This window comes from Hyaena hyaena, unplaced genomic scaffold (assembly GCF_003009895.1).
Source record: "Hyaena hyaena isolate Hyena2069 unplaced genomic scaffold, ASM300989v1 scaffold_254, whole genome shotgun sequence".
Lineage (NCBI taxonomy): Eukaryota > Metazoa > Chordata > Mammalia > Carnivora > Hyaenidae > Hyaena > Hyaena hyaena.
The window spans coordinates 642646-670554 of NW_024080890.1; the positions used below are offsets into that span (position 1 = coordinate 642646).

Sequence of the window (27909 nt, forward strand, 5' to 3'; positions counted from 1 at the left end):
AAATGGCAGTCAGGAGTGGCCTGGGGACAGCTAGCATACCCGGCCCCGCCCACCTGCTCCCCAGAGGCGAGGACTCAGCCTGCGAGGGCTCCCATCCCACACACAGCGTTACCTTCCTGGATGATGAAGGTGGGGAGGAGGCGGATTCTGCATCTACAAGGCTGGGCAGGGCGCTCCAGCCCCCGTTCTGGACACGAAAAGCACCCCAGACCAGGCTCAGGCCGTTGTAAAGTCAGATGACATTTTAAAAATTGGTTCCAACAAAGGTTAAGAACAGGACGACGAAGCCCCATTTTTACCGTCGCTGACGTAGATTAAAAAATAACGCAGGTCACCACGATTACCTCTGCAAGACTTGGCGAGGATGCGAAAATGGCTTTAAAAAAAGAGTAGTTTGTAATTCATTCTTAAGGTCTACAGAAGCTTTGAAAAACTGTATTGAAATCTGTACTCTGGTGATAAGCAGGCGACTTAGGACCGATACATTTCTCATTTTAAAATATATAATTATTACTTTGCGTGTGACTAAACTATGGAAAGTAAAGACAAAGATTTATTCTAATTTGGACCCAACCTGTGTAAAAAAAAAAAATAAAAAACCAAAAAACACTGCTAGTGACCACGACTGACCTCTGGATGGGAAATTCTAAGCACAGACAAGCCAGGGCCTGCGTGTCCACGATGGGGGACCGAGCCCTACACGGCGCTGGGCTCAGCAGCAGCACGTGGCCCGCGCAGCTTTGCCGGGGGAAGCTGGCGAGGTTTCTACAGGAGCCCCGCACCCTGTAGGGGCTCTCGGGACGCAGAGGTCCCACTGCTGGGGGCAGAGGGCTCAAGTCCCCCCCTACCCCCCAGCGGTCGGGGCTTCACAGTCAGAGGAGACACATGAGAACATCCAGGATCCAGCCAGAAAGTTCACGGTTTGACAGGAAGTTCACAGTGGAATAACTATCGTCCTATGTACAGTATGGGGGGGGGGGGGATAAAAGCATCATGTGTAAGACAAAGGCTGAGCCCCTGAAAGAAAACTCAGAGAGCAGAGGAGCAGCGTTCGCAGTGTTTCCAAGGCCATGGTGCGCACAGCCGGCCCCTCCGCCCTGCACCGTACCCTCACGTGAGCCCCCCATCTCATCGCAGAGAGATCGCTTAGGCTCCTTCCCTGCCGAGTGCTTGCTCTCCGTGTTTACAAAGAAGTGTGGCCATCTCCCCAGCTCTGTTTGGCAGTGACGGGTGCAGCCCTGGTCCCCACGCTCACCCTGCTGGGGAGGCAGCCGGCTACGGGCTCCCCTTCCTCCTGGGTCAGGGAGGGCCGGGCCGGGCTCTGCGCAGTGGAGGCTAGTTCTCAGAACCAGGAAATGCGACAGGGGATGACAGACCCCCAGCCCGCGGCCGCTGTGGGGAGCCGCGAACCACCGAGCCCGTGCATGGGCAGCCGGGCACTAGCGCTCGAGACTGGACACTCAGGACGTGGACAGACAGACAGCACGGACGTTGGTATTTCTTTGTTTCGAGGAGTCTGCAATGGACTGACCACCACCCTACCTAGGAGGTGGCAGTGGGTCTGGGGACACTGTTCCGGCCACAGAGGAGTGCGGGTTGCAGGAGAGGACCCGCCAGTGGGACGGGGTTGGGGGGTCCCTGTGGGGCGTCTGCTCGTTTCCCCCTACGCTGCAGACTCTGTCTCCCTCCGGGCAATGGGCTCCTGGGAGATGAGAACTTCTGTTCTCCCCAGGGCAGGAGGGGAGTTGGGCACCCCTACTTGCAGCCACACCTGGGGGTCCTCAAAATTAAGGGGGGCCACAGAGGTCGCCCTGGCAGCACATGACCCGCCTGGTGTCTAGCCTGTGCTGCGGCCCTCGCCCAGGGCATCTGAGAGCCACTGGCCAGGCCCTCTGCCTCTGCCCCTCCCCCGATGTGCCAACACTCTCTCCTCGGAGGAGGGGCAGGAGCTGCAGCCGTCTTTCTGGGGGCCTCGTGCACACGGGCTTCGGGCGGGCGTGGAGGGCAGGACCGAGTGGGGAGGGGTGAGCGCACAGGGTAACTGGTCCCCACGTGGGGTTAAATATGCCAATGGTGCCCACTGCCCTCTACCTGCCTCTGCACGACCACGTGGCACAAGATCTGCCCCCAGCCACGGGTGGCAAACACAGACTTAACCCCCTGTGCCCTGGACCAGGTGAAGGTTCCGGAAGGAACACAACGGGCTGAGCTGTTCCAGCCTCACAAGCCCTTGCTCATCCCTAGGGCATGTCTGGGCCGGCTGGCATCGCCCTGTTCCTGCAGTGATGCAATCCCGGCGACCCCCCCACGGCCAGGTGACAAGACACAAGACGTCTCAAGCACGAACAGAAGAGCGGGTCGCAGGACAACAGAGACATTTGGCAAAATTCTCCCAGACGCAGATGGCTAAGACCCGACCCTTTCTCAGGGGCGCACACACCCCAGGGCTCCCCGGCTCTCGCCCGCTCGGATGGGACACGCCCGTGGACCGGGGGCCCACGGAGCTGGCGCCCTGGGGGACGGGGAGCCGGGTTCCCGGAATTACAGATTTCTGTGATTGCTTTGTGATTTTTAAAAAGCACGACCAGCACATTTTCACAATTAAGACCGGTAGATGCTGGACACTCACGAAGGAAAAAAATACCAAGTTTCAGTCACGGCTCTAAGGCAGACGCTACGTTTTCACAGGGACGACAGACGCACCGACACGCTGTGCGTTAGGGGGTGGCACGCGGGCCCTCACAGCACCGCGGCCCGGACCACGATCTCCGGGTTCTCGATGTCCTTCTTGCTCTGGACCATCCGCAGCTCCAGCTGCGCCGGGCTGGGCTTCAGTCCTCCCCCTGCCTGGGCTACAAGACAGAGAGTCGGGGACAGGGACAGGGACAGAGCAGAAACCACCCGTTTCCTGCCCCCTTCCCTCGCGTGAGTCCTCTGTGCCAGGGCCTCACGGGGGGCACGAGCTCGCAGGCTAGCAGAGGCGGAGGGAGCCTCGGGACCCCGCTGTCGGCCCTGGTGCCTGGCAGGTGCGGCCCCCTCCCCCTCCCCTCGAGGGCCCTGCTCGGAGGTACCTTTGGCACACGTGATGGTCCGCTGCAGAACATGGTGCATGGCCGACAAGGTCTTCTCACAGGCCACCTGCAGGGCGGGAGACACACACACGTGGTCCGTGTGGCCACGGCCTGGACGGGATTCTCCCCGCACCCAAACCCCGTCTCTACCCCGAGTCACCAGGGCGCTGGCTTCACCATCACACGCTCCCCAACAACCAAGCCCAGAGAGCTGGACAGATGCCTGGGTACTAGGATTAGCCGTGTGCTCTGGGGGAGGGCTGGGCTCTAGGACACGTCAGTACTGTCTGCCATGCAGTAGGTGCTTAATAAGTGTTTCTACGATGAACTAGACTCTTCATCGAAAACCGTTCCTATCCCAGAATTGGCCAAAGTCGTTGCTTACCGGCACCTCAAAGTCAAGGACTCGGGGCTTAGCAGGAGCTGGGGAAGTGAGTGCTGAACCTGGGTTTGGCCTCAGGCGGCCCAGCAGCAAGGTGTCCACTGTGCACCAGATGGCCAAGGTGCCCTGTACCTGGCAAGGCTCCCATGGCCACCAACTGCAGAAGCAGCTCTGGGCTCCCCCTGGTCCCTGGGTGTGTGTGGGGACAGGCAAGGACACACAGGTCTGAGACCCCCCTGGTCCCTGGGTGGAGGAGGGACGGGCATGGACACACAGCCCAGCGCTTGCCCCTGGGCCTTGTAGGCAAGAGGAACAGGGCTCTGGTGCAGCCCTGCATCTCCGACGCGCTCACTGAGGGGACGGGGACTGTGCCCAACCCCAGGGCCCTGGCACATCCACTTCCAGATGCCGACCTGGAGCTCCTTCTGAGCGGACCCAGTGCAGACGGGGGCGTGGCCCCTCGCTAACCGCCCTGCACGGCTGCCCTTCCCACGCACGTTCTAGAGACAGCAGCCAAGCCTTGACCGCCACCAAGTACGTGTCACTCCTGAGCTTAACCACAGGCCATGCGGGGCCACCGCACACCCCCGTTCACAGAATCGGTAGCAAGGGATCCGCTCATCCAGCAGAGGCCGCACAGAATGGCTTTATCTCTGCATGAACGCGTTTAGTAGACGTGTGCACACAAAGCAGGGGTCGGGGAGGGATGGACGGACACGCGGATGGACACACAGACTGCCTCACGAGCTGAGCTTCTCTGCCAGTCTCACTTCACAGCCCTGCCCCTCATCCCTCCAAGGGGCCCCCGCCTCTGAGTCTCTCGACTCACCGGGGCGATGACATCTTAGCACAAATTTCACTGTGCTGCTCTCGCGGGAGACGCTCCTCATTCCGGACCCGCTGAGGCTGCGGTGAGGCCCCCGGGCCCCCGCCCTCCTGTGGCTCAGGGCTGCCCGGGCCCAGCAGGCGACTCCAGCGTGTGGTGCACGAGTGGCCTGTTTGAGCCCCTGAGGAACCCAGATCGACCCCGACTGCAGCAGGGAGGGGGCGTGTCCTGCTCACCTTGAGATTGTTGGGGTGCTTGTGTGTCCAAGCCAGGAGCATGGCGGCGAAGAGGTCGCCGGTGCCCACGAAGACTGCGTCCACCTTGTGTGTCTCCATGCGGATGCGCTCCGTCACCACGGAGCCGTCGGGCTTCCCTGCAGGAGAGCACTGCTGACGGGCTCCGGGGCCCCGGGCCAGGAGACGCCAGCCCCTCAGGCTGGGAACTGGCCCGCTCTCCTCCCCGCCCCTCCCCTGCACGGCGGCAGGGAGGGGCTCGGTGGCCAGAACCGATGGCGGCCCCGTCACCAGGGAGGGGGTAGGTACCAGAGCCCCCGGCCGGGCGTGAGGGACCAGCGCGCGTGACGGTGCAGAGGGCGCCCCGGCCTGGGGCAGTAACAAGGGCACCTACAGCCGCGGGGACCGTGAGGTTACTGCAAAGGGGACACGTGCATGGGTGTGCACATGGACACGGATGCATGGGCACACACAGGGGTACATGGGTGTATGCATGGCTGTGCCCAGAGCATGCATGGGTAAACGGGCGTGCATGCACAAGGGCACATGGGTGTGTGTACGAGGGCATACGTGGTCTGCACAGGGACATGCACAGGAGTGATGGGTGTGCACGGGGATGTGCATGGGTGTGTGCACCGGGGCACGCTCTCCTGAAGACAGAGGGAGTGGTAAGAGAGCTCCATGCTCTCTGGGGCAGTGGCTGTGACCCGGCCTCCTGTGTCATTTCATTCCCCCAGAGAACACACCAACCCAGGTGTGTTTACACGAGTCTACAGCTGACAGGTAGGCCCCACAGGGACGCCCAGCTCTGTGGGAGGAGAGGGTGTGGACGCCTGGCTCTGAGCCCAGGGCTCTAGGCGGGCCGTCCACGTGACCCGAGCCCGGAAGACAGACGCTCTCCGGGAACCGCTGGTGCGCCGTGGGCACGGCGGGCTGGCTGCTCGGTGACCGTGGGGAGGGCCCCGCACCGACGCACAGAAACCTCTCTCAGGTTTGTTCTCAGGGTGTTTAGGGCGTGACAGGAGTTCAGGACACCGAGCACCTGCTGCTGTGCGAGGCCTGATATCCCCCGCACTGAAGCCAAAGCCAGGGAGGCCTCAGGGCACCCGCGGCGGAAGGTGGGCGGGGGGGGGGGGGGGGGCAGGCGCAGGACTTACGGATCCTCTGGCTCCCCAGCGCGATCAGGTAGTCGCTGCCCCTCGGGGAGGGCAGGTCGGAGCTGGTGATGACCACCGTGTCGGGGCCCATGGCGTGCAGCACGTCCATCACCTGCCGGAGCACAGGACTGTGTCGGCCGCGGCCCGGCCACCTGCGCCCAAGCCTTCAGGCCCGGCCGGCACGACGCCCGCCTGCTCACACATCCGCCGGACCCCACTCTCGTCCTGGACCCACGTTCCAGAGGAAGATGCCAACCAGGCCCCAGACTGCCTTCCTGTCTCAGCTGGCCCCGGGGCAGTCAACCCACGCCCACCATCAGACTGCCAGGTCGCGGGGAAGCCGCTTGCTCGCTCCTTCACTCAGCGAAGCTCTCCTGCAGTGTGTCCAGACAGGCCGGCGGCCGGAGGCTCCCTGTCCTCCCACAATACATGCGTGGGGCTAAAACACCCACCGGGCAGAGCTGGGGCTCAGGAGAGCGCCAGCTACACCAGAGAGGGGTGCCCGAACCCGGAATGCAGGGGGCTGGCCTCTGTGGGGATTCCCACCCACGTGGCTCACTGTGGGGAGCCCTGAGTGTCTGGTCCTGGGCAGGGGGGTCCCTGAGTTGGGCTCCCCGGCCCAGAGAAGCCTCCCCTGTGCCGCAGCATGTGGCTACACCCCGGCCCCTGTCAGCCTAGGGCCTGTGGCTGCAGTGCAGACAGGCCACAGGGTCATGTGACAAGGGACAAGCTCTCTGTAAGTGGCTTTTCCTTCCCTCCTCGCACAGGGGCCTCAGAGCCGGGCGTGTGACCGTGCAGGCAGGCGCCCTCCACTCCACAGTCCGGTGCAGGCCATGGGAGATGTGTCCCTGCCCCACACGTGGGGCGTGCCTCCCACCTGGCCCCCACCCTGCTCAGGGCACCACCCAGGCACACACCAGGAATCTCCCACAGTCCTCGGGGCACACGGGCGCACAGCAGAGGAGGGTCACCTGTGACCCCGGCCCCACTGCTCTCCTGCCCAGCGCCACCTGACTCTGAGTCCCCAGATGCTGTGCCAGCTCGGAGCCAGACCCTGAGAGCAGAGAGGGGGGCACCCTCATCCCTCTGCACACTGGGGAAAGAGGCCCGCAGCCCTCGGGCCCAGGTGTGGCCGGAACCAGACCTGGCGCTCGGATTTGTTTCCTGGATGATGACAAGAGCGCACGTGTCTGATGAGGCCCTGCCACGGACGGGGTGCGGACACTGCTGGGGCACGTGGCCCAGGATTCCCTCTGTGGCCAAATGACAGGCGGGTGACTAGTCCCACAGGGAAGTTGAAGAGCTTTGAAGAGGAACCCTCGCCTGTCTCACTTCCTGCCACCCCGTCGGCGAGGCCCACGGCTTCCAGATGCGCCCAGCCAGCCCCCCAAGGTGCGAGCTGACTCCTGGCCCATAAACCTCTTCGTGTATGCACGCACACAGACACGTGCACACGTGTGCCCAGACACGCACACCACCCCACAAACGTGCACACACCCCCCCCCCACTGGTGTTGGGCAGAACCCAACTGGTGGTTTCTGGTCCCTGCTTCTCTGACTGTGGGCCGGGGCGGTGGTGCGCACCTCTGGAAGGCTGCCCCTGGCGCCCGCGGGGGCCAGCCTCTCCAGCACACACACAGGTCATGGGTGTGTGTGAGTGCTGCACTCGGCAAGCTGGACTCATGGTATCTGGCACACAGCAAGCACTCACTAAATGCTGCCACCGCTGTGGGCTGAACTGTGCGCCCAGAGACAGATGCTGGAACCCTAAGCCCAGAACCTCAGAGTGTTTCCTGTTTCCTCGTGAGAAAACACGGTCTGCACAGATTCAAGCGAGTTAGGATGAGGTTGCTGCGTGGACCCGGGTCCTAGCCTGGCGTCCTCAGAGAGAAGGTGAGGACGCGGGACACACCGTGTGCCACGGAGGCCCCCTGCAAACAGCAGAGGCTGGCGACGGCTCTACAAACCCAGGGGCGCCAGCAGTGGCCAGAAGCTGGGAGGCCGGCAAGCACCGGCTTCGTCCCTTCGGTTTTGGGCCAGGAACGGTCCCACCGACACCTCGATCTTGGCTTTCTGGCCCCAGGACCAGACAGAACATTCTTGTGTTGTTCTCGGCCGCCTGTCTGCGGGACTTGCTACAGACGCCCCAGGAAGCTCAAGCAGGGCAGCTGCCTGATGCAGAGTGGGCGGGGGGCTGAGCGACCCAGGCCAGCATCAAGCTGCCGGTGCCCTGCCCAGAGGCTAAGACAGAACTTGCAGCACATCCTTCAGGCTTGGGCAGGGTGCTGGCCACCTGGGGGGCCCACCTCCCCTCCCCCCATGAGCGCTGCACCTGTCCCACACCAGGCCTCGGAAGGTCTCCTTACCGCTAGCGCTTCTTCTTGACTGTGGATCTTTCTGCCACTGAGTAACCTGGAAGACGGGGGAGGCACGGGTGAGCCCTTGCTCCTCTGGGGCCTGCTGGAATCATCCCCAGAGCTCCGGCGAGCCCCCCATCCCCACAGGAACCCACTCAGTGTCTGCTGGCCCCGCGATGCACCCAAGGGCCAGTCGGGGGTAAAATTTAACAGCGGCAAGGGACAGCAAGACACAGCCCCACTCAGTGGCCACAGAAGGTGTCAGAGCTCCAGGTGGCCGCCTGCGTCAGGTGGCGTGGGACCCCCCTCCCACAGCTGGTGTCACCCACCTGTGCCCTAAGCTCCTCCCCTTTCCGTCCCCGAAGGCCCATGCTGCCCAGGAGGACGGCCGGGGGTCATCACGGGCACAGGGGTCAGGGGGAAATAACACCCGCCATCGTCGTTGGGCCAGAGCATCGGGCCAGCCCCCCCACCTGAAGCAGTACCTTGGGAGGGGGGTCTGACCGGCGCTGGAACAGCCCTCCCCAGGGGGGTGGGGGGCGTCTGAAACCTTCCGTGCTTTCGAATTACTTACTCAGCCTCGAATTGGTTGGGGGTTATGATGTCTGCCACCGGCACAACCTTCTCTCTGTAGACTGGAAGGAGGTCCTCCGGAACGTACTAGAGGGCGACAGGGCACAGGCTGACGCGCACGGCGGAGGGAAGGAGACCCGAGAGCTTGCTCAGAGCGGCGCGGTCCAGGCTCGGGGCCCAGAGCCCCGCCGCAGGCACGAGACGCTGCGCCCTGCGGCTGGGCCTGCGCGGGCTCGCCTGGGGACTCCGGGGTGCTGGAGGCCGGCTCCTTCACCCCACAGGGAGTTCTTTCTCAACCTATGAGCTCAGAAACGGCTCCCAACACCGGGGTCCCAGGGCAGGGTCCCAGGCGCCCTCCATGCCCCACCTGCCAAGCTCCCCTGCTGGCCCCGGGGGGACTCCCACCAGCAGACTGACCACCCGCCCTGCACCACGTCAGGGGCAGAAAGCTACGGCCTGTCTGCTCTGACACGGTTACGGGGGAAAAGGAAAGACAAGCAACATTCGGGACACATGGAGACTACAGGAAATTCAGACTTCAGCGTCTGTGGGGAAGTTTATTAGAAGGCGGCCGTGCCTGTTTGCAGCTATTTATTTTCCTTAAAGACTTTATTTTTAAGTAAGCTCTACACCCCGTGTGAGCCTTGAACCCACAACCCCAAGGTCAAGAGTCACAGGCTCCACCGACCGAGCTAGCGGGGGCTGCTTTGTGACGAAGAGGGACGTGCGTCCCCAAACGTCCGCTCTCAGGCCCTTTACAGAAAAGCTCGTCCGCCGACCCGCTTCCAGGCTGGCGTCCACCCCAGGGCAGGCGTGTGGGCGGTCAGTGCCCCGCGTCAGGACCAGCGCGCACGAGGTCACTAACCATAGAGCCCTCGCCGTTCCACTTGTCCCCCATCACCGGGTCGCATACTGTGGGACACAAAGGGCGTCTGTTAGCAAAAGTCACGCCTCCCAAGAGGAGAGAGCTTACCGCTGACCTCCGTTACACTCCGCGTGTGTGGCCGATCGCTCGGGGAAAGCACGGCCTCTACCTTCCCTCGCCGGTTACCCGCGCCCCACGCTGTGGTCCGAGACTGACTGCTCTGCTTGACTCCCTATCTGACCATCGTTAGCGCCTTTCTCGAGAGCGTGGCTGGAACAGTGGCCCCATTCCCTCCCGCCACCACACCGGCACGTTCCCTTCGTGTGGCGGTCCGCGGCATGCGCAAAGCCACATGTCGTGCGGGACCTGCAGTGAGGCCGGCGGAGGCCGGGGACCGGCGTGGCTGCCTGGGAGACGCCCCTCAGGGAAGGCCCCCGTCTGCGCGGCGGAGGCAGCAAGAACGCACCAGGGCCGCTGGGGCCCCAAGCCCGCTAGCGTTCGCAGTGGTGGGACCCACACGGCAGGACACCGGGGCTCCCACCTGGATGCAGGGAGGGTCACGTGTGGCCCTGCAGAGGCCTGCACGTGCGCATGAGTCCGGGGGGGGTGGCGACCACAGTGTCCCATGAGTCTTGCCTGGCGGGGCCTCTGCTCGCGGGACACCCTGAGAGCTGGCGCTGCAGCCCCGGGGGGCAGGACAGACGGGCCTTGCGTGCGCCTCAGCTCTGCTCCGGGCGGGTGTCCACCCTGGCCCCACCCTGACCCCTCCCTGGCCAGGCCCCACCCGGGACATCCATGTCCACCCTCTCCGGGGTCAAGGGTGGCCACACGGGCACGCTGACGACAGCAGGTATATAACCTGTTCCTCTGCCAGGGTCACCGTGAGGCCATTCTGATCCCTGCCCAGAGCTCTGCGGCTTCCAGGACCAGGGGAGGCGGGCCGTGAAGGAGGGGCGTCCAGGAGGAAGGAGGCCAAGCCCCCCGTCCCCGGGCCCCCGGCCAACCCCACCGGAGAAGGCGGCGGCCCAGCAGGCACGCAGCAGAACCCGGCGCCTACCGTACACCAGCCTGGAGTTCTGCTGCTTCAGCTCCCGCACGATGTCCACCACGGAGGCCAGGAAGGACTTGTCCCTCGTGTAACCTGTGGCAGGGAGATGCAGCCACCTTGTCGGAAGGCTCCCACCCAGACCGCGGCCCAGGGAAAAAAAGCACCATCAACGCCCCCTGCTGCAGGGCCGCCGGGGGGCTAAGTGTCTCACCCCCGAGCTCAGCTCAGGCCGTGATCCTGCTGTCGTGCGATCAAGCCCCGCCTCGGGCTCTGCACTGAGCAGAGAGCCTGCTTGGGATTGACTCTTTCTTTCTGCCCCTCCCTTGCCCACGAGCAAGCGCATGCTCTCTCTCAAAATAAATAAACTTAAAAAACAAAAAACAAAAACAACATCCACAGTCCCTGAGGGACACTGGGCGTTTCCCAAAGCGTCATTTTATTTTATTTTTTTTTAGAGTATTTTGTTGTTGTTGTTGTTAAAAGAGTGCATACACACATGAGTGGAGGTGGGGGCAGAGACAGAGAATCCCACGCTCGGCATGGAGCTCTTCATGGGGGTCTCAGTCCCCCCAACTGTAAGATCAAGACCTGAGCCGAAATTAAGAGTCAGATGCTCAACCAACTGAGCCAGCCAGGCGCCCCGTCAAGTTTTGAACGAATGGAAGAAGCCGTGAGTGATAGGTGTACAAAGAATATTTTCTTTTGTCTTTCCCATTTTCTTTAAAAAGTTTTTTTTAATGCTTAGATATTTTTGAGAGAGACACAGTACAAGCAGGGGAAGAGCAGAGAGGGAGGGAGACACAGAATCCGAAGCAGCTCCAGGCTCCGAGCTGTCAGCACAGAGCCCGACATGGGGCTTGAACCCACGAACCGTGAGACCGTGACCTGAGCCAAAGTCGGAAGCTCAACCAACTGAGCCCCCAGGCGCCCCATTTCCATTGTCAATAACAAGTCCGTTTACTTCTAACTACATATACAAATACAAATAGATACTTTTCCCATTAAGTTGACTAATGAACTGATGCAGCACGTTGCCAGGGTGTTTTCACTCTCAAGCCCCTGCGTGTCCCCCAACCCCACACAGGTCCCAGAACCCCGATGTGGCCTGTCTGAGAGCAGCATGGGGCCAGGACACCCCAGGTCACGCTAGCAGGGCGCGGCCGTTACTAGGGCGCCACCGAATTCTTGGCAGCACAGCCCTTCCCTCCTAGAAGGAGGCAGGGCCCAGGGTGGGGGTCCCTCCCCATGCCCACCCCCCGCGGGAGCGAGGCACCCAGCTGCCCGGACACTCACCCGTGAGCACGTAGTCATACTTATTCACGCTGTTCAGCTTCAGGCCTTCGTACAGCTCCTGGAGTTCATCTGAGTTCAGCACTTGGCCTTTCCAGTGCGGGTAGCCTGGGGGAGGGCAGGGTGGCCGGAGCCTTAACACCAGGGCACGCGTGTGAAACACAGCCCCCCCCCCCCCACGGCCCACTGCGGCCCGGACGCTCGCTCCCTCGCCCTCGACGGCGCCGTGCTTCGGTGGGCCCTCCGACACCGTCTGCCTCAAAGCCCCCTGCAGACACCGCCGCCTCCCGTGCCACCACTGGCCGCGGGGCCCCTCCCACCGCCGGTCCCCTGGGAGTCAGCCCAGCGCAGCGAGGCCGGTCGGCCCTGCACACCGGCCCGCACGCCCGCATCGCGAGGATGCAGAGCTGTGCACCTTCTCCCCGGGGAGACCCCGTCCCAGGTCACGGTGGGTGGCCCCTCCAGCCTCCCCTGTTGAGGAGGGCCCCCCTCAAGGGGGCCCATCCCCCCCTCCAGGCCGAGCGGCCCCATCGCTGCTCCCTGGGCACCTGATCGGCAGGCCGCGTCACATCCTGCCAACTCGGCCCCATGAGACGGAGGCCGCCAGGCCACCAAGGGCAGCCTCAGGTCAAGGTGGGGCAGAGAGCCAAACGCGAATTAGGGGCAGGCTCTGCCCCGGGTTTTCGGCTCCTGCAGGCACCCCGGCTGAAGTGCTTGCTCTGGGCACGTGGGCACGCAGACTGCAGGCCTCCTAAGGGACCGTCCCGCCACGGAGGACGAGCCCTGCCCGCGCGGGCCGGGGCCGGGGCCCCACCGGCACACCCTCGTCCTGGTGGCCCCGGAGTGTGCGCCTGGTGCCCGGCTTCTCCCCGCGCCTTTTCCCTGGGCCTCAGTAGCTCTCCGTGCCGAGTCCTGGGAGGGCCCCCGGGGAACTGGCACATCCGGGGGTGGTCCTGGGGCCCCTGCTACTCCTGAGCCATCCTTGAGCCCTAGGAATGACCCCCTGACCCCCTGATGTCCCAAGGCCTCCATCCCACAAAGCACACCCACCTTCTGTGATTCACCTCATGCTTCCTATGCCCCGTGGGGCCTCTGACATTAGCAGCAGCCACAGCCCTGGGGGCTCGTCTGGAACGCAGATTCTCAGGCCCAGGCCCAGCTGGTGAGTGTTTGGGGGCGGGCCAGGCACTCACTATCAGCAAGGCCCCAGGAGCTTCCTATCTACACACGAACCCGAGAGGCACAGACCTGGAGCAGGGGGTCCACAGACGAGGGCCCGTGGCCGTGTCTGGCCCACCGCACACATCAGCACAGTTTTTTGCATGTTTTTGCATGTTTAAGTGGTTAGGGCAAAAAGAGCAGACTTGTGAGCCGCATAGGGCCACCCCTTGGCCCGCGGCCCCTCGCTGCTCTCACGCTGCGAGGGCACGGAAGCTGCAAAGCCTCCGTTATTCACCATCTGGCTGGTAACAGGGCAAGGGATGCGAGTCCTGCTCACCCAGGACGGAGGCTCTGTGGCCTCGACCTGAAGAGTCAGCTCTGAGTCGAGCCATAACGAGCTCTGTTAAAGGGAAACGGGCCTGAAATGGGGTGTCTCACACTAGGGCCCCAAGTCAGTGAGCAAGACCTGATACTGAACCTGACTGCAGTTTCCACCCTGGAGCGGAGCCTTTAGCCGGTCAACGTGGAATCTCCTGGTCACTACTGGGAAGCTGACCGGCAGACCCGTTCCGGTCCCCTCAGACGGACAACCTTGCCTGAACCCAAAGCATCCCCTGCTAAATCCCTTTCTTCTTTTATTAATGCTCCCTCTGTCTTTAAAACCCTTTTTTCCCTTCAGCTCAGCGGAGCCCCCTCCACTTTCAAGATGGGATGCCACCTGATTCATGAGTCATTTAACAAAACCAGTTAGGTCTTCCAGTTTACTCGGCTGAACTCCGGTTTTTAACAGATCCCGCATCACACCCACCAGGATGGCTAGACACGTGCCGATGAGCACGGAAGAAGGGGGGGCCCTTCTGCCCGTGGGCAGGGACAAGACGGCACAGCCACCGTGGAAACCAGGCTGGCAGCCGTTCACATGGTCAGGGTTACTCTCAGATCGAGCAGTTGTGCCTCTGGGTGCATCTGTCTGGGGAGACGGGAGAAGTGGTCCCAGAAACACGTGCAAACGGCTGCTCAAGGCCGCAATCTCTGTGACAGCCACGACTCACAAACCGTGTCCGTCAACAAAGGGATGCACGAGACGCGGTGCATCCATACGGCGGGCAGCGCCCTCCAGCCTCAGAAGGCGCGGAGCGCTGGCACCGGCTGCCACACGGATGAGCCCAGAGAACACGGCGCTCAGAGAGAAGCCAGTCGCTGGCGGTCACCTGTCCCAGGATTCTGCGTGGAGGAAGCCTCCAAGGCGGACACAGCCACAGACGGAAGAAAGAGGGATAGCGGTCAGCGGCTGGGAGGAGGGTCAGGGGTGAGGGACAGGCGGGTACTCGTACGGCTCGCGCTGGAGCAGTGAAAACCCCAGGGAGTGCACTTGAAACCACTGAGTGATACGCTCAAACAGGTGACTTAATTCTACAGCACATAAATATCGGAGTAGGGTCGTTATTAACAAAAGGAGAACTTTCCAGGGGCACCTGGGTAGCTCAGTCGGTTAAGTGTCCAATGATTTTGATTTTGATTTTGGCTCAGGTCACGATCCCAGGGTAGATGGGATCAAGCTGTGCACTGGGCTCCGAGGTGAAGGTGGAGCCTGCGTGGGATTCTCTCTCTGCCCCTCCCCCACTCACTCACATGCTCTCGCTAAAAAAAAAAAAAAAAAAAACACACAAAAAAAACCCACTTCAAAAAGAAGTAAAAACAAAAAACACCCCAAGTACTTCTGGGTGCAAAGCCCAGGACTGAACCCATGAGATTCCAATCAGGCTGCACAAACGGCCCCAGGGGGGTCCCCTCCCCTCCCCTCACGCATCTGGAGGTGCGGCGGGGGCCCTTCCAGGAGCCCCAGGGTGAAGCCCGCATCCCTCTCCTGGCCCCGACCGCGCCCGCAGCAGCGGGGGCTCCAAGCACTCTGGGGTCGGGCCTCCACGCGCCCCTCGCAGGCTTGGACCCCTCAGGACGGCCAGTCCCCCGGCACCTGAAGACCTTTACGGGAGCCCCGAAAGCGGCCACCGGCCGCTTCGGCCCCAGAACCCCCTCCCCTCAGCCGGGGTCTGGGCCAAGGGCAGTAGCAGCTTCTGAGCCAGGTGTGAGGCTGAACGCACGCTGCGCATGTCCCAACGCCAGGTGCAGCGAGGAACTGAATTCCAGCGTGCGGCGTCCAAGTCAGCTTGGCTCCTTGACTTAGACAAACAGAAAGGAAGGTGGTTAAAACGGCCAATAAAGCACGTGGGATCCAGGGAAGTTCACGGAGTCCACTGAGGCGTCTCCAAACCACAGGAGCGTGGACACTGGGCAAAGCAAAACCAGGCACGGGCTGTCAGTGCGGACCGCAGGCTTCTCTTCCAGATCCCGAACACCATTCCTCCCTTGATTTATGACTCATGAAACCCCATCCCTTCCAAGAAAAACCATGCCAGAACTACAGGCGATCTTCCCTCAGGGCGCGGGCGGAGCTGCAGGCGCCGCCCGCGCTCCCTGCCGGCTCGCTGCCGGGTGCTTCTGGGACATTCTGTACTCCGCAGCTTCCGTCCGGGTTCAGGGTAACTTCAGAAGAGTTGACGGTGGGATGTTTCCAGGAAGCGAGTGGCCTCGTTTGCCGGCTGCTCCGGCACCGTGGGGTCACAGGGCAGGGCCCCCCGCCAGGGCCGTGGAGCAGGGGGCTGTGGGGAGCCGGCTCGGGAAGCCTTTCTGAGGGCCGTGACCCTCCCGTGCCTTTGCATTGGCGATTCTGCTTCAAGGCCTCCGTACAGAAGTCCTTGGGGTCCCCTTTGTGCTGACACGGAGGGCACGGGGGCTCCCGAGGCGCGGGTTTGTAACGGAGAAAATCAGGATCCGCCTACGTGTCCACGAGCAGCTTGCACACACGGGGCTGTGCTCACGGCCCTCGGTGTCCCGCCACTCAGAAGACGGCACAGCTAGGATCCCATCCTCGTTTCAGGGGAGACCCAGGGGCTGAGAGGCTACACCAACCCGGCCCGGGTCCCAGCTTCCCGCAGCCGGGCTGCGTTCTAACGGTGTCCACACCAGGACCCTCCAACCCTCCGGCTCCAGCTCATCAGATGAGGGGTGGGGCCCCCAGATTTCTCGAGGCCACGTCGCGTGCCCGCACCCTGCTCTGCGGCAACCACGGAGGCCAACGCCTTACCTGTGTGGTTTGAAAACTGGACGGAGTTCAACGCGTCAATCTCAAATCCCAAAACCTGCAAGACAGAGAAGGACCAGGTGTGAGAGAGCCGGGACCCCAGGGGCGGCCGGGGGCGCCCCTCGAGTGGGGCTAACACCCCCACTTCGGTGCCGTGCGCGTCTGGTGGGGGCTTCGTCTGGAAGCATGTGGCCGCGAGCAGCCCGGAGACCCGCGCCTCTGAGCCGCTGCCCTCCCCCACCCCCACCGCAGGAACTCCCTTCTGGAAATCCTGCCAAGCAAAAATGCTTGAAAGTGCAAGACAGCGAGGCGTCCGTCTGTTCAGACGCTGAAAGAGAGCTGTGAGGCCGTCTTTGTCTCCCAGACGAGGTTTGACGCCCCAGCCCCTCTGGGGAGGGAAGGCCAAGGGGCTCCCCCCTGGACGGCACAGCCGGCTGGCCCTTCCCCAGCAGCATCAGCCCCTACCCACTGGCTGCAAGGGGGCACCCGGCCTGGGCCCGTGTGGCCCCTGGGGGTGCAGCACAGAAAGCAGGTGACCGCAGACGAGTTCCAGGTGCCACCGAGTCAGGGGCCACGTTTATAAAGAACAGGAGCTCCTCTCTCAACGAAGGGGAAGAAAACTTATATCCAAAATAGTGCAGGGGCGCCTGGGTGGCTCAGTTGGTTAAGTGTCGGACTCTTGATTTTGGTTCATGATCTCACTGTTCATGGGACGGAGCACCGAGTCAGGCTCTGTGCGGACAGCGCAGAGCCTGTTGGGAATCTCTCTCCCCGTCTCTCTCCCCCCTGTACCCACTCATTCGCTCACTCTTCCAAAATAAATAAACATTAAAAAGAAATTACAAATGAAATCAAACAGCCCACACGTCTACACAAGCCAGCGCGGACAGCTGTTTGCCTGTGGGCTGGCAAATCCCAGGCCGACCTTTCCTTCGGCTCAGTTTTCCCGTTTTCCCACGTGTAACAGGCAGGTGCGATGCACGCGGGCAACAGAACACTGCAGAGCCCTCCGGGCCATGGGCCACATTCTCATGTGCCGTGGCACACGGTGGGCCAGTCACTGCTGCCCTCTGTGATGGCCAGCCTCCAGGGGGGCCTGACCCCGTGACCCCGTTCTTTGACACATGTGGGGACAGGGCATGACCCCTTGGGTATCTGTTGATGGGACGCACCCACCCCGTTTGTCCCGGTGTCTGTCCCGCCGGTGCCCTGCTCCAGACCCCAGGCCCGGCCCCCAGCCACCCCAGTAGGCGTGCGTCTTCCCTCCGTCCCCCCACCCCCCCCCCGCCAGGTCTCAGTTCACATCCTTAGCTGAGGCCATCTGCGGACCCCAGCCACACGAGCCACACACACGCAGTGGGACGCCAGGAGGCACCTGCAGAAGTGCCAAGACCGCGGGGTGCCTGGGGCGGGGGGCGGGGTGCCTGGAGCGGGTGTGGTGCCAGGGCAGGCAGGCTACTAGCACTCGACAGACCGCAGCACGTCTGGCTCCCCGAGTCCCACTGACCTCTGGACCCTCCCCCTCCGCAGCCCCAGGAAAATGAGAAGGAACAAAGGTGCTTTTTATGACCCTGGCCCACAAGGACGGAAGGGGGGCCAGTGGGTGAGACACTCCGACAAACTCTGGGGACAGAGAAACAGATCCTCCGCGGGGCACGGGGACACTAGAACTCAGTTCCCGCGGAGGGGCCGGGCCAGCGCCCTGTGGAATGTGGCGGAGGAGGACACAGTGGGAGGGATGGGGGCATGGAAGGGGAGGGGCGGTGGGCGGGTGAGGGAGACAGAGGGCAGGGACCGAGGGCGATGAGCGCTCCGGGGACTCCCCAGCCTCCCCCTACTCACCCGAACACCACTGACCACCCGCAAGTCCCCCCTGCACGCTCCGAGACAGGCAGAGGTACGTGTGGCGGTCAGGGGTGGCTGCCTCCAGCAGCTGGGGGCGGGGGTGGGCACTCCCACACTGGCCGTGGCCCACGGATGGGCTCCCCACTGTGGTTCACTGTGCTATACACACTCACGACTGGCATCTGACAAGTCTCTCCAGAATCATTAAGTGGGTGTTATCCAAACTTCGAGAAATAAAATAAAAATCGCCAGTGTTATTAAACCAAACTGTGAAAACGGGCCCTTGCAAATCTGCCTGCCAGATGCACGGCCTCCTCTTCCCAGATTCCACTTGCGAGGCCTCAAGTCCCTTAGAATTCTAATCAAGGCTAAAGAAACAGATTTGAAGCGACCATGACACAAATCTGGAAAACAGTGCCAAAATATCGCACTCCATTGCCTCTGGATGTATAGATAATTAGTCCTTTGAAGCTGGCAAACCGATCCGAGGATGAAGTCTCTATTTCGTGCTCCTGAATGAGGGCCAGCTCGGCAGCGGGCCGCCCGCCTTCCAAGCCAGCAGCCGACGTGGCTGATTTCTCAGTGCACGTGCTGTGCGCAGGGCATGCACGGCCACAGGCGCTCCACTGCGCAGGTGCGGCCCACCCCCCAGCCAGGGGGCACTGAGGAGGCTCTGCGCTAACGCCCTCCATGCCCCCCTCCTGGGGCGCAGAGCCCCTGCCCCCACGCCCCCTAGGCACCCAGTACCCCTCCCAGCTACCTGCTGAGGCAGGTGCCCTGGGGGCCCTGCAGGTGCCTCCTTAGGGCGCAGCTCCGACCCGCGCTTTCCCTGCTTGCACACCAACCTTGCCTAAGACAAAACAGCAGCAGAAGGCGGGTGCACCCCCTGCTCCCCAGAAGTTCACGCTGCTCTGCTCTGCGAGGACCTGCATTAGTACAGTGATGGTCTCCATCAGCCCAAACAGGCACGAACGAAAGTCTTGCGTGAAAGTGGCTGGTGTGAACTTCCGGAAAGCGGGGGACAAGGGTACCTGGGTAATACCTAACGAACTCTTTGTGGAAATAACTGCTCTGGTCCCCATTTCTGGACCGGACCCGGCGGGACCATCTCGCCTCGCCCCCCTCCGCCCAAGGGAGCCGGACACAGACCGATCCTCGGTCCAGGACCCTGTAGAGCGTCCCGGACACACGTCGTGGGCAGCCGGGTTCCTCCCAACCAGGCTCACCTCCCGCTCGGTGTGCGGCACACGCACGTCCACATTCCCGGCCCTTCACAGGCTGCGCACAAGTCACGTTCCGTGGGAAAGGACCCTTGTGCCGCGCGGACACGAGCCCACATGGGGCTAACTTCCAGGGCAGTCCTGGCGGTCTGGCTCTTCCCCTGGGTGGCGGTCCTCTGGTTCCGCGGTGAACCCCGGAGCCCTCGCTCACCCCGCACAACCGCACCCGAGTGTCGGAGGCTCCCGGGAGGGGGTGGCTCTCCCACGATGACCGTCTGTGGCCCAAGGGACACTTCCCAGCTGAGTCCACTCGTTACAGGCGTGCGTGCGTTAGAAGCAGGTGTCTGGGCTGAGCCGCGGAAGGGAGGGCCACGCTCCGCGAGGGAGGACTCGGCGCGTGCCGTGCGGGACTGATTCACAAGGAGCCGTTGACGCGGTTACTGAACTCGCTTACGCGTGGAAAACGAGTCCACCGGCTAGCCTGTCCTCACCCCCCCGTGACGCCCCTACATCTCACTGCCAGCGACGGCTCTGGCGAAATCCCACACAATGGAGGCCGTGGTGCGTGCCGCTTCTGCCCACGCTGCGAGTGTGCAGTCACCACGGAAACGGGCGCACACACAGGACTCGGCCTCCCCCACACCTGGGTTGCCTTTTAAACGTCTACCAGCACAGCCGCAGCACACGGTGAAAGATGCAGAAGGCGCTTTAAGAAGAAGGAGAGGGAGGGAAGACGTTCAGCCCGGGGAGGGCGGCTGAAGAAGGGCCTCGGCGCAGAAGGGGCGCCACCAGCTACACCCACTCTCACTGCCACACGCGGGGGCAGGGCCCCTCCCCCAGTCCCGCCGGGGTGGCCACCCGCCTCCATGGACCCTCCATCTCTGTGCGGGCGTGTTCGGCGGTCCTCACCCCCACCCCCAGATGGACCCGTGAAACCCCACCCCACAGGGGCCTGCCCCTGCCCACGGAATGAGCTCGGGACCCCCAGGCTGTGCGTCCCACCACTCCACCAATTCCACGCTGCGGCCACAGAGCTACTGGTCACTTTCTGAACCCCCCCAAAATCTCTGAAACCTCTATGCTTGTGAGCAGCTGTCCTGAGTGCAGACTATCGAGACCTTGCTGAGAACCTTGTCTTCTTGGCCTCTGCTGCAGCACCGGGACTCGGTGGGGTTTCGGGGCCCTGGGAACCCCCCGCCAACCGCGAGCCCCTAGGACGCGCCCACCACCCCCTGCACCCTGAACGAAGGCTGGCGCGGCCCAAGCCCCGGCCCCGGGGTCCACTGGCAAATGCGCTCCCATTTCAGAGAAAGCCGGGAGCCTTGGCCAAGGAGTCCCACGACAGAGCGCACCCCTCCCTCTGCCCAGCGAGCCCCTGCGCGTCCACGCGGCTGCCAAGGAAAACCGGCTGCTCCACGGCCACGGAAGCACAACAAGCCAAGGGGGCAACAAGGGTGCCGGGTTCCAGGGACCCACGGGCTCGCAGCCCAAACCACAGGCTCTCCTGACAGGTCCCAGCGCTGGACACGCAGCCGGTGGGAGCAGCCCCTCGACCCGCCAGCGGATGGGGGTGCAGACGTGCACAGGGCGTGCAGGAAGCACCCCACCACGTTCCCTGCCGGGAGGAAGAGCCGGGGCGGGAGAGGCCGCTTGGAAATGGCTCCAGCTTCTCAGGCCTCTGGGTGGGCTCGGCGTGCGGGGTGGGGGAGGGGTGGTGCACAGGACAGCTGCGGGGACTGTGGGGGAGGGGGCCTTCAAACGCCCGGTCCAGCTGTCCGGCCAAGAGCGAGTGACGACGGCGGGGACGCTGGCACGTACTCCAGCTCGGTGGTCCGACCCCCACGGCTGCCGTCTTCCGCCCCACGTAGACCTGTGGCCTTTCCCGATGGAGGGAGGAGGGGCCTTGGGCGGGTGACGCATGCATGGCATGTTCTCCGAGGCCAGATCCCCCTCACTGATGCAATCATCAACCCACTCTGCTGACAGCCAGCAAGACACGGCCATTAGCTCAGCAGCACGGCGGGCAGTCCGCCCTCGCTAGGATGTGAGCTCAGAACAGTAGAAGAGGGGAAGTTCTGGAAGTTTCCAGCGCAGCTCCACCCCTCCTCCCCCCGCCCCGGGCTCCTCTGCAGGAGAGGTTCGTGCTGGGCAGGGAGGGGTCACGGTCTTTAAGAACCCTCATTCTGGCTTGCTTCTGCAGGAAATCAGGATTAGGAAAGAGAGGACGCCAGAGCCTGACGTGACTGCTGGCATGCTCGGGGCGCGGTGCCCAGCGTCCTGCCCACTACCTGTGACCGGTCAGCTCCACACCGTCCCCTGTTCCCTGACCTCCAACAGGAACTTCTGCTGGAAACGGCCCCACGCCCCCACGGCAGCCTGCAGCCCGCCTTCAACTCAAGCCCACCTTGGCCCATGTGTGCGCCCCTGCCTCAGCCGTCACCGCCTGGGCCCTGAGACCCTGGCCCTGCCCCCGGCACAGCCCACTCCCCAACTTCCAGGCTTGAAGTGCTCAATGGCGGGGCAAACGGCCCATGAACTAGCTGGGGGCCGGGGGGGGGGGGTCCTGCCAGGGGACTAGGCTGCGCTGGAGAGTCCGGGGAGAAGGGGGTCTCACACCAAGCCCCCAGCAGCACCTGGGCATACACGGGGAACAGGGCGCTGCCCCCTCGGCCCGCCACAGGGTTCGACCATGTGGCCTGGGGCCCCACGCCTGCTTCCTCTCTCCCTGAGAAACTCCGTTTGTTTTGTTCTTCTGTGTCACTCTTCCAGAACACTCTACAAGCAGAACCGGCCGGTTCGATTTCAAAAGCTCCACGCAGGCCTGGGCAGGGGGTGACCAAGCCCGTGAGCCACAGAGCCAACGGCCCCCAAGTTCCATGAGCCCCCTGCTCACGGACGCACCCTTGCACTTCCGGAGAGCACAGTCCCACCCCAGGCCCCGGTGAGGAGCACTTCAACAGGGGACAGGGCCCTGCTCAGAGCACGGCTATGACACACAACACCCACATACGCATGCATGCAAGCACGCACGCAGCGAGGAAAAGGTCAGAGAATGGGACCATGTGAGCTCTTGCTTTCTCCATGACAGGCACAGAGGATCGCGGGGGGAGGGGGGGGCTCAGTCAGTTAAGCATCCGACTTTGGCTCAGTTCATGATCTCACGGTTTGTGAGTTCGAGCCTGGTGTTGGGCTCGCTGCTGACAGCTCACAAAGCCTGCAGCTGCTTCGGATTCTGTGTCTCCCCCTCCCTCTCTGCCCCTCCTGTCCTCGCACGCTCTCTTTCTCTCTCTTAAAAATAAACACACGTTAAAAAAATTTTTTTAAAGGGGCGTCTGGGGGGCTCAGTCAGTTAAGCGTGGGACTCTTGCTTTTGGCTCAGGTCTTGATCTCGCAGTTCGTGGGTTCAAGCCCTGCATCGGGTACAGACAGAGCTTGCTTATGATTCTGTCTTCCTCTCTCTGCCCCTCCCCTGCTCACTTTCTCTCTCTGTCTCTCTAAACAAACATTTAAAAAAGTAAAAAAAAAAAAAAAGGAACAACAGAAACCCCAGTCCCAAACCAAAAAAGAAAGTTGGGAAATCAAGAAATCAAGCAATTCTGGACATTCCTGGGAAGGAGCCAAAGCAACACCTGTCCCAGGACTGACCACGCCCCGGTCACACTGCCGGCAAGGAACAGAACAGGAAACAGAACACCACACGTGGAGGGAGGGAGGGAGCAGAGGGAGCAGAGGTGTGCATCCCGGAGCACGAGGGAAAGTGCAGAGGAGCCTGGGAAGAGTGCCAAACCCGGAGTGCACAGTGGGCAGGAGGGACGGGCACTGTCTGGGGCCAGCTCTCTGGTGCTGGTCGCCAACCTATGTCCCCAGGAGAGATGTTAAGGCAAAAGCCATGTCTTTTAAAGGGCAGGGGGACATTCTTCTGGTACCTTCCAAATGCAGTTATGTGTGGAAGGGCCCTTTCTATCCCTGGACGGCTAAGGAAAAAGTAAAGCACTTCCTCTGAGAAGGCCACCTTGAGGCTCCAGGGGTTCTTAAAGGCGCGAGGCTGGAAAGAAACAACCTCTCCACCCGGCCCCCTGTCACGCATCTCTAGGGGATCCTGCCACACCTGGGGCCCCGCAGCCCAGCAGGGGGCCCCGCCAGCCCTCTGGCCCAGCTGCCATAGCCAGCGTCACTCGGCAGGTAGGGGTCTCCACCCACGTTCTGGGCCAGGGGCCTCGCAGCACATCCCACTGCCCACCAGCCCCCTCCTGAGGGATGCCCGAGCCACAGGCCACTGCGGCAAATGTGCCCTGTACAAAAACATGGAATGTCCACCGGCCGCCATAGATATCTTAGGTCTCGGGTCTGCTTCTGCACCCATGGGCCCGGAGAGTCCGGGAACGAGGCCGGGTTCTGCAGCGGGCCCCGCGTGCGGCCAGCTCCCCAGGACCCCCTAGGGCCCTGCCTCCCTGGCTGAGCAGAGACGTGCTGTATAAATGGGTTCTGAGAGGGGCGCCTGGGTGGCTCAGTCAGTTGAGCGTTGGACTTCAGCTCAGGTCATGATCTCAGTTCGTGGGTTCAAGCCCCACATCAGGCTCTGTGCTGACAGCTCAGAGCGTGGAGCCTGTTTCTGATTCTGTGTCTCCCTCTCTCTCTCTCTGGCCCTCCCCTGCTCATGCTGTCTCTCTCTCTCAGAAATAAATAAAACAAAGTAAAGTAAAGTAAAATAAAATAAAATAAAATAAAATAAAAGGGTTCTGAGCGATGGCCCAAGTCAGATTCTCAAAGCTGCCAGAATTCAGGAATTTCGTGTTTCCCTGCCACCAGGACCCTTCAGGGCTGCACCTCTCCGCTGTGACCCTCCAGGGACACCGGCCTCCCAGGACAGAGGTCACATGAGTCTGAGGCAAGCTCCTCCCAGGGACCCTTCAGAGGGCACGTGGCCCCTGGCCGACACCCTGACTTCGGCTTCTGGGCCCCGGCACGGCAAGAGAGTGAATCTCTGTGGTTCCAAGCGAGAGGGAGAGAGACCCCAGGACGAGCCCGCACCACCCTCCGCCTTGGGGCCTGCTGGGCCTTCACCACAGGGGCACGGGAGCGGGCTGCCTGGGGGTCCCAGGGTCTCCCCTCCCCCTGGGGGACACGCAAGTATGGAGTCGCCGCAGAACGGACGAGCACACAGGGACGCCACGGGGCTGGAAGGGACTGGACTTCCCGGCCCGGGAGAATTTAAGTTTCCAGCTTCCAAGAGAAGGAGACCCCAGCAGCGTGTGGGGTGGAGGTGGCCGGCGACAGGCTGCACCTCATCTCCCCTCGCCACATCCTTCCCTGGTCTTTCCTGACCCTAGGACAGAAGGTCAGAGCAGCGGGAAGGCCCAGCCCCACACAGGGCGGCAGCCCAGACGCATCCTGGCCTGTGTGACCTTGACCTGGCAGCCCTCCCTCCACGGATGGGGTCACGGAGTCCACGAGCCCCAGCTCTTCCCTCCTGTGCTGGTCACTGAAACATACTTTGGACTCGGGTCTGAAAACAAATCTCCACGATCAAGGTTCTGCCTCCTTCCCTTCCGTACGACACTTTCCTCTGCCTGGAGAAGGCGGCTGCTCGTGGGCTGCCTGCAAGCGGTGTGCAAAAAGCAGGTTGGGAGCCACGGCCCCTGACGCCCGTGACTCGCAGACTCATGCCACCCTCACCCTGCAGCGGCGGGAGCTCCCCAGGAACAGGCTCTCACCGTGCCAGCACCGCGGGCCGCACTCCGTCTAGACGGTGCCCCTGGGAGCGGGCATCATCTGACTGCCAATCTGCTCCTGAGGCTTGGAGAGGCTCAGCAGGCAGGGCCCAGCCCCTGAGCCAGAAGTCCAGGACAAAGGGACACTGTGTCAGTCCCCACCGGGGCTTCTCCAGTCTTTGCAAGTCCGTGGAGCCCAGCCAGAGCCCGCCTGCTGCCACCCTGTGCGAGTTCTCTTCCTGCGAGCACAGCCAGGCGCCCTGTGAACCGGTGCCGGACTCCAGCTGTACGGCGTCGGCCGGGTCGAGACTCTACCCCTGTCTAAGCACAGCTCGGGGCGCTGCGGGCCGCTGCTGGAATCTGCAAGTGTGCGACTCACGGCTATCCTGGGCTCTGTCCAACCCCACCCGGCCGGCACCAGGGCTGGTCCTGAGGTCGGTCCTCAGGCCGCCCACCCCTCCCTGCTCCAGCAGGGCGCAGATGTGGGGAGCAGGCAGGTGGGTAGTGGAATGCCAGCCTGGGACCCTGTGGAGCGCCCTGCGGGATTTCCAGATCGATCCCACCAGAGCGAAGCAGCCCGGCCTTGGCAAGCATTTGCAGACTGGTAAGGAGTCTAGACTCTCGTCGAGGAAGCATTAAGTTGTTATGGAGAGTGCCCAAAGAATGAAGAAATTTCCGGAATTTGTTGTTGTGGGCTGAATTGTGTTCCCCAAATTCCTCTGCTGAAACCCTGGCCCCCAGCACCTCAGAAAGTGACTGTATTTAGAGACGGGATCTTTCCAGAGGTAACTAAGGTAAAATGAGGTCAGTAGTGTGGCGCTGGTACAATCTGACTGGTGTCCTTATGAGCAGAGATCAGGACACAGACGCGCACAGAGGAACCAAGTGAAGACAGCCATCTATGTGCCACAGAGAGACAGATGTTTCAGGAGGACACAGCCTTGCTGACACCTTGATCTTGGACTTCCAGAATCAAGAGAGAGCTAACTACCATCTACACCGCCTGGTCCACAGTACTTTGTTATGGCTGCCTGAAAACACACGGATATTCCCCGTTTGGGGTCCAGCTTGGGGCACAACATGTCTGGGGGATCACCACCCCTGGTTTTCTCCCCTCCTCAGCCCTCTCTCCATCCCGAGAGTACGTCTTATTTCTGTAATTAGGGAGAAGTAATTAAGGCCCCAAAACCACACACAGGCAGGTACCTGAGGCCCCAGCCCACACGAGACGCCCCAGGCACCTTTCCAGGCCGCCTGGCCCTGCTCTGGTCTTCCTGCGCGGTGGGTGGAACACAGCAGCCCCGGGCGGTGCCGGCCCACCTCATCCAGCAGCCTCTAAGACACACCGGTCTCCCCTAAAACCACCCGGGAAGCAGGCATCGCGACTGTTCCACAGCCAAAGGAACTGAGCTCGGTGTGGAAGGTGGCCTCTTCGAGTTCAGGAACCTAACACTTCAGAGATACCCACCCAGGCTCCTCTGGGCCTCACAGCCCGAGAAGGAAGTGCCGGCATGAGTCAGATGGGAGGCAGAGCCCCCACCCCCAGCACACAGGTAAGGAGGCTGGGCACTGGCGGAGGCCCAGGTCAGAATCACAGCTCTGACCTTCCGAGCCACCTCCCCCGGGGGGGTCTGGAGGAGCCCCCTCCCTAGAGTCCCCGGTGTGGAAGTGGAGAGCATGCGCCTGGAGGGAACGCAGGGCATCACTGCAGGACCCAGGTGAGCTGAGGAGGGGATGGGTGCCCAGTGCAGGGAGGAAGGAGTGTGGACAGACACGGAGGAGGGACCAGGCACAGGGCACAAGGAGGCCACAGGGCCACACGCCTCTGCCAAGGGCACAGCTCCCACCGCTGCCTGGCAGAGAAGGGGCGTCCCTCCTGGGACCGCAGGCTGAGGCTGTTCTTGAGCCCTGCCTGGTTCTGCCTTCGAGGTGTGCCCCGCACCTCCCTCCCCAAGCACAGAGCGCCCCAGCCCCCTGCCCACCTGATCCACCTACGCGTAACCAGCTTCCCTCCCCCACAGAGCTGGGGGCAGGCAATCCACTGACCGACAGTACCTGCTTCTTGTGGGAGTCGGGGTAGGGGGGGCGCGTCCAGGGGAGCCACGACCTTGCCATGACCACCCAGCCCTCCTGCCGGGCAGACAAGGGAAGGAAGTGTCCATCACCCAGTGCTGCCTGGGCGTGAAAGTCTAGGCCACCCAGGCCTCCTCCCGCACCTCCAAGAGCCACCCAGCTGTAACCTTGGGGCTGCAATAGGAAGCAGTGGGTGCCTGGCCCGTGAGACCCCGTCAAAGACAAGCGGGGAAGGTCTGTCATTAAGTGCAGGCTGCAACACTTGAAAACCAGCTTCTAAAGCCAGGGTACGGGCCTGAGTGGGTCCCCGGGCTATTCTGCACAACCAGCACCTGCAGGCAGGCCTTCTCGCCCCGCCCGCCTCCCTGGCCACCACCTCGCCAAGAGCCAGCCGCAAGGCGGGCCGCACCCCGGCCGCCAGAAGCCAGGGTCCGCGAGCTCGCCCCTCCCCTCGGCAGGTGAGCGCGCGAACACCTGCCTTCCGTCCCCCCCCCCCGCCCCGGGCAGGGTCCGGACGCCCCGCGCCGCCTTCCCCCGCCTCCGGGGGGGGTCCCCGGCCGCGCGCAGCAGGCAGGGGCGCGGGTGGCGAGGGCGCCACAGCCTGCACGCCGGGCCCCGTCCTCGGCGGGCGCGCGCCCAGCGCAGGCCTCCCCCCACCCCGGGCCCCGTTCCCCGCAGGGCGCGGGCCCGGCGGCCGGGCCAAGGTCACAGAGCCCGCACGCGGGCGCGGGGACCCCCGGCCGGTTACGTAAGCCGCACCGGCGGGCGGCGCGTACCTGCAGCGGGAACGTGGCCGCCCGGTTGCCCACGTAGCCGCGGACGACGTGGCTCTGGATGGAGAGCACCCGGCACTCCCCCTCCATGCCGGGCCTGCCGCGGCGGCGCGGGGCCGGGCGGGCGTCAGCGTGTGCGCCGCTCGCCGGGCTCCGCGGGGCTCCGCTCGGCGCAGGCGCTCG

The 27909-nt window shown here is 62.9% G+C and overlaps 1 protein-coding gene across 1 annotated transcript; it reads right to left on the bottom strand.

Moving 5' to 3' along the window:
* Positions 1–340: 340 nt before the first annotated feature.
* Positions 341–27891, bottom strand: PDXK (pyridoxal kinase). The gene is made up of 11 exons (XM_039245425.1): positions 27730–27891; positions 16108–16162; positions 11805–11909; positions 10521–10604; positions 9464–9510; positions 8600–8685; positions 8035–8080; positions 5670–5781; positions 4516–4652; positions 3072–3138; positions 341–2852 (listed from the first exon to the last, which is right to left on the bottom strand). Exons 1-11 carry the CDS (start codon positions 27814–27816, stop codon positions 2740–2742), a joined length of 939 nt encoding a protein of 312 aa, XP_039101356.1. The 5' UTR covers positions 27817–27891; the 3' UTR covers positions 341–2739.
* Between the last annotated feature and the right edge of the window lie 18 nt (positions 27892–27909).

Coding starts and splice junctions, on each gene's coding strand:
- PDXK (XM_039245425.1), bottom strand. CDS start 27,816: ATGGAGGGGGAGTGCCGGGTGCTCTCCATCCAGAGCCACGTCGTCCGC. Junction 10,605..11,804: donor GTATGACTACGTGCTCACGG/GTGAGTGTCCGG, acceptor TCCCTGCCACAG/GTTACACGAGGGACAAGTCC. Junction 3,139..4,515: donor AGCACCCCAACAATCTCAAG/GTGAGCAGGACA, acceptor CCCGCCCTGCAG/GTGGCCTGTGAGAAGACCTT.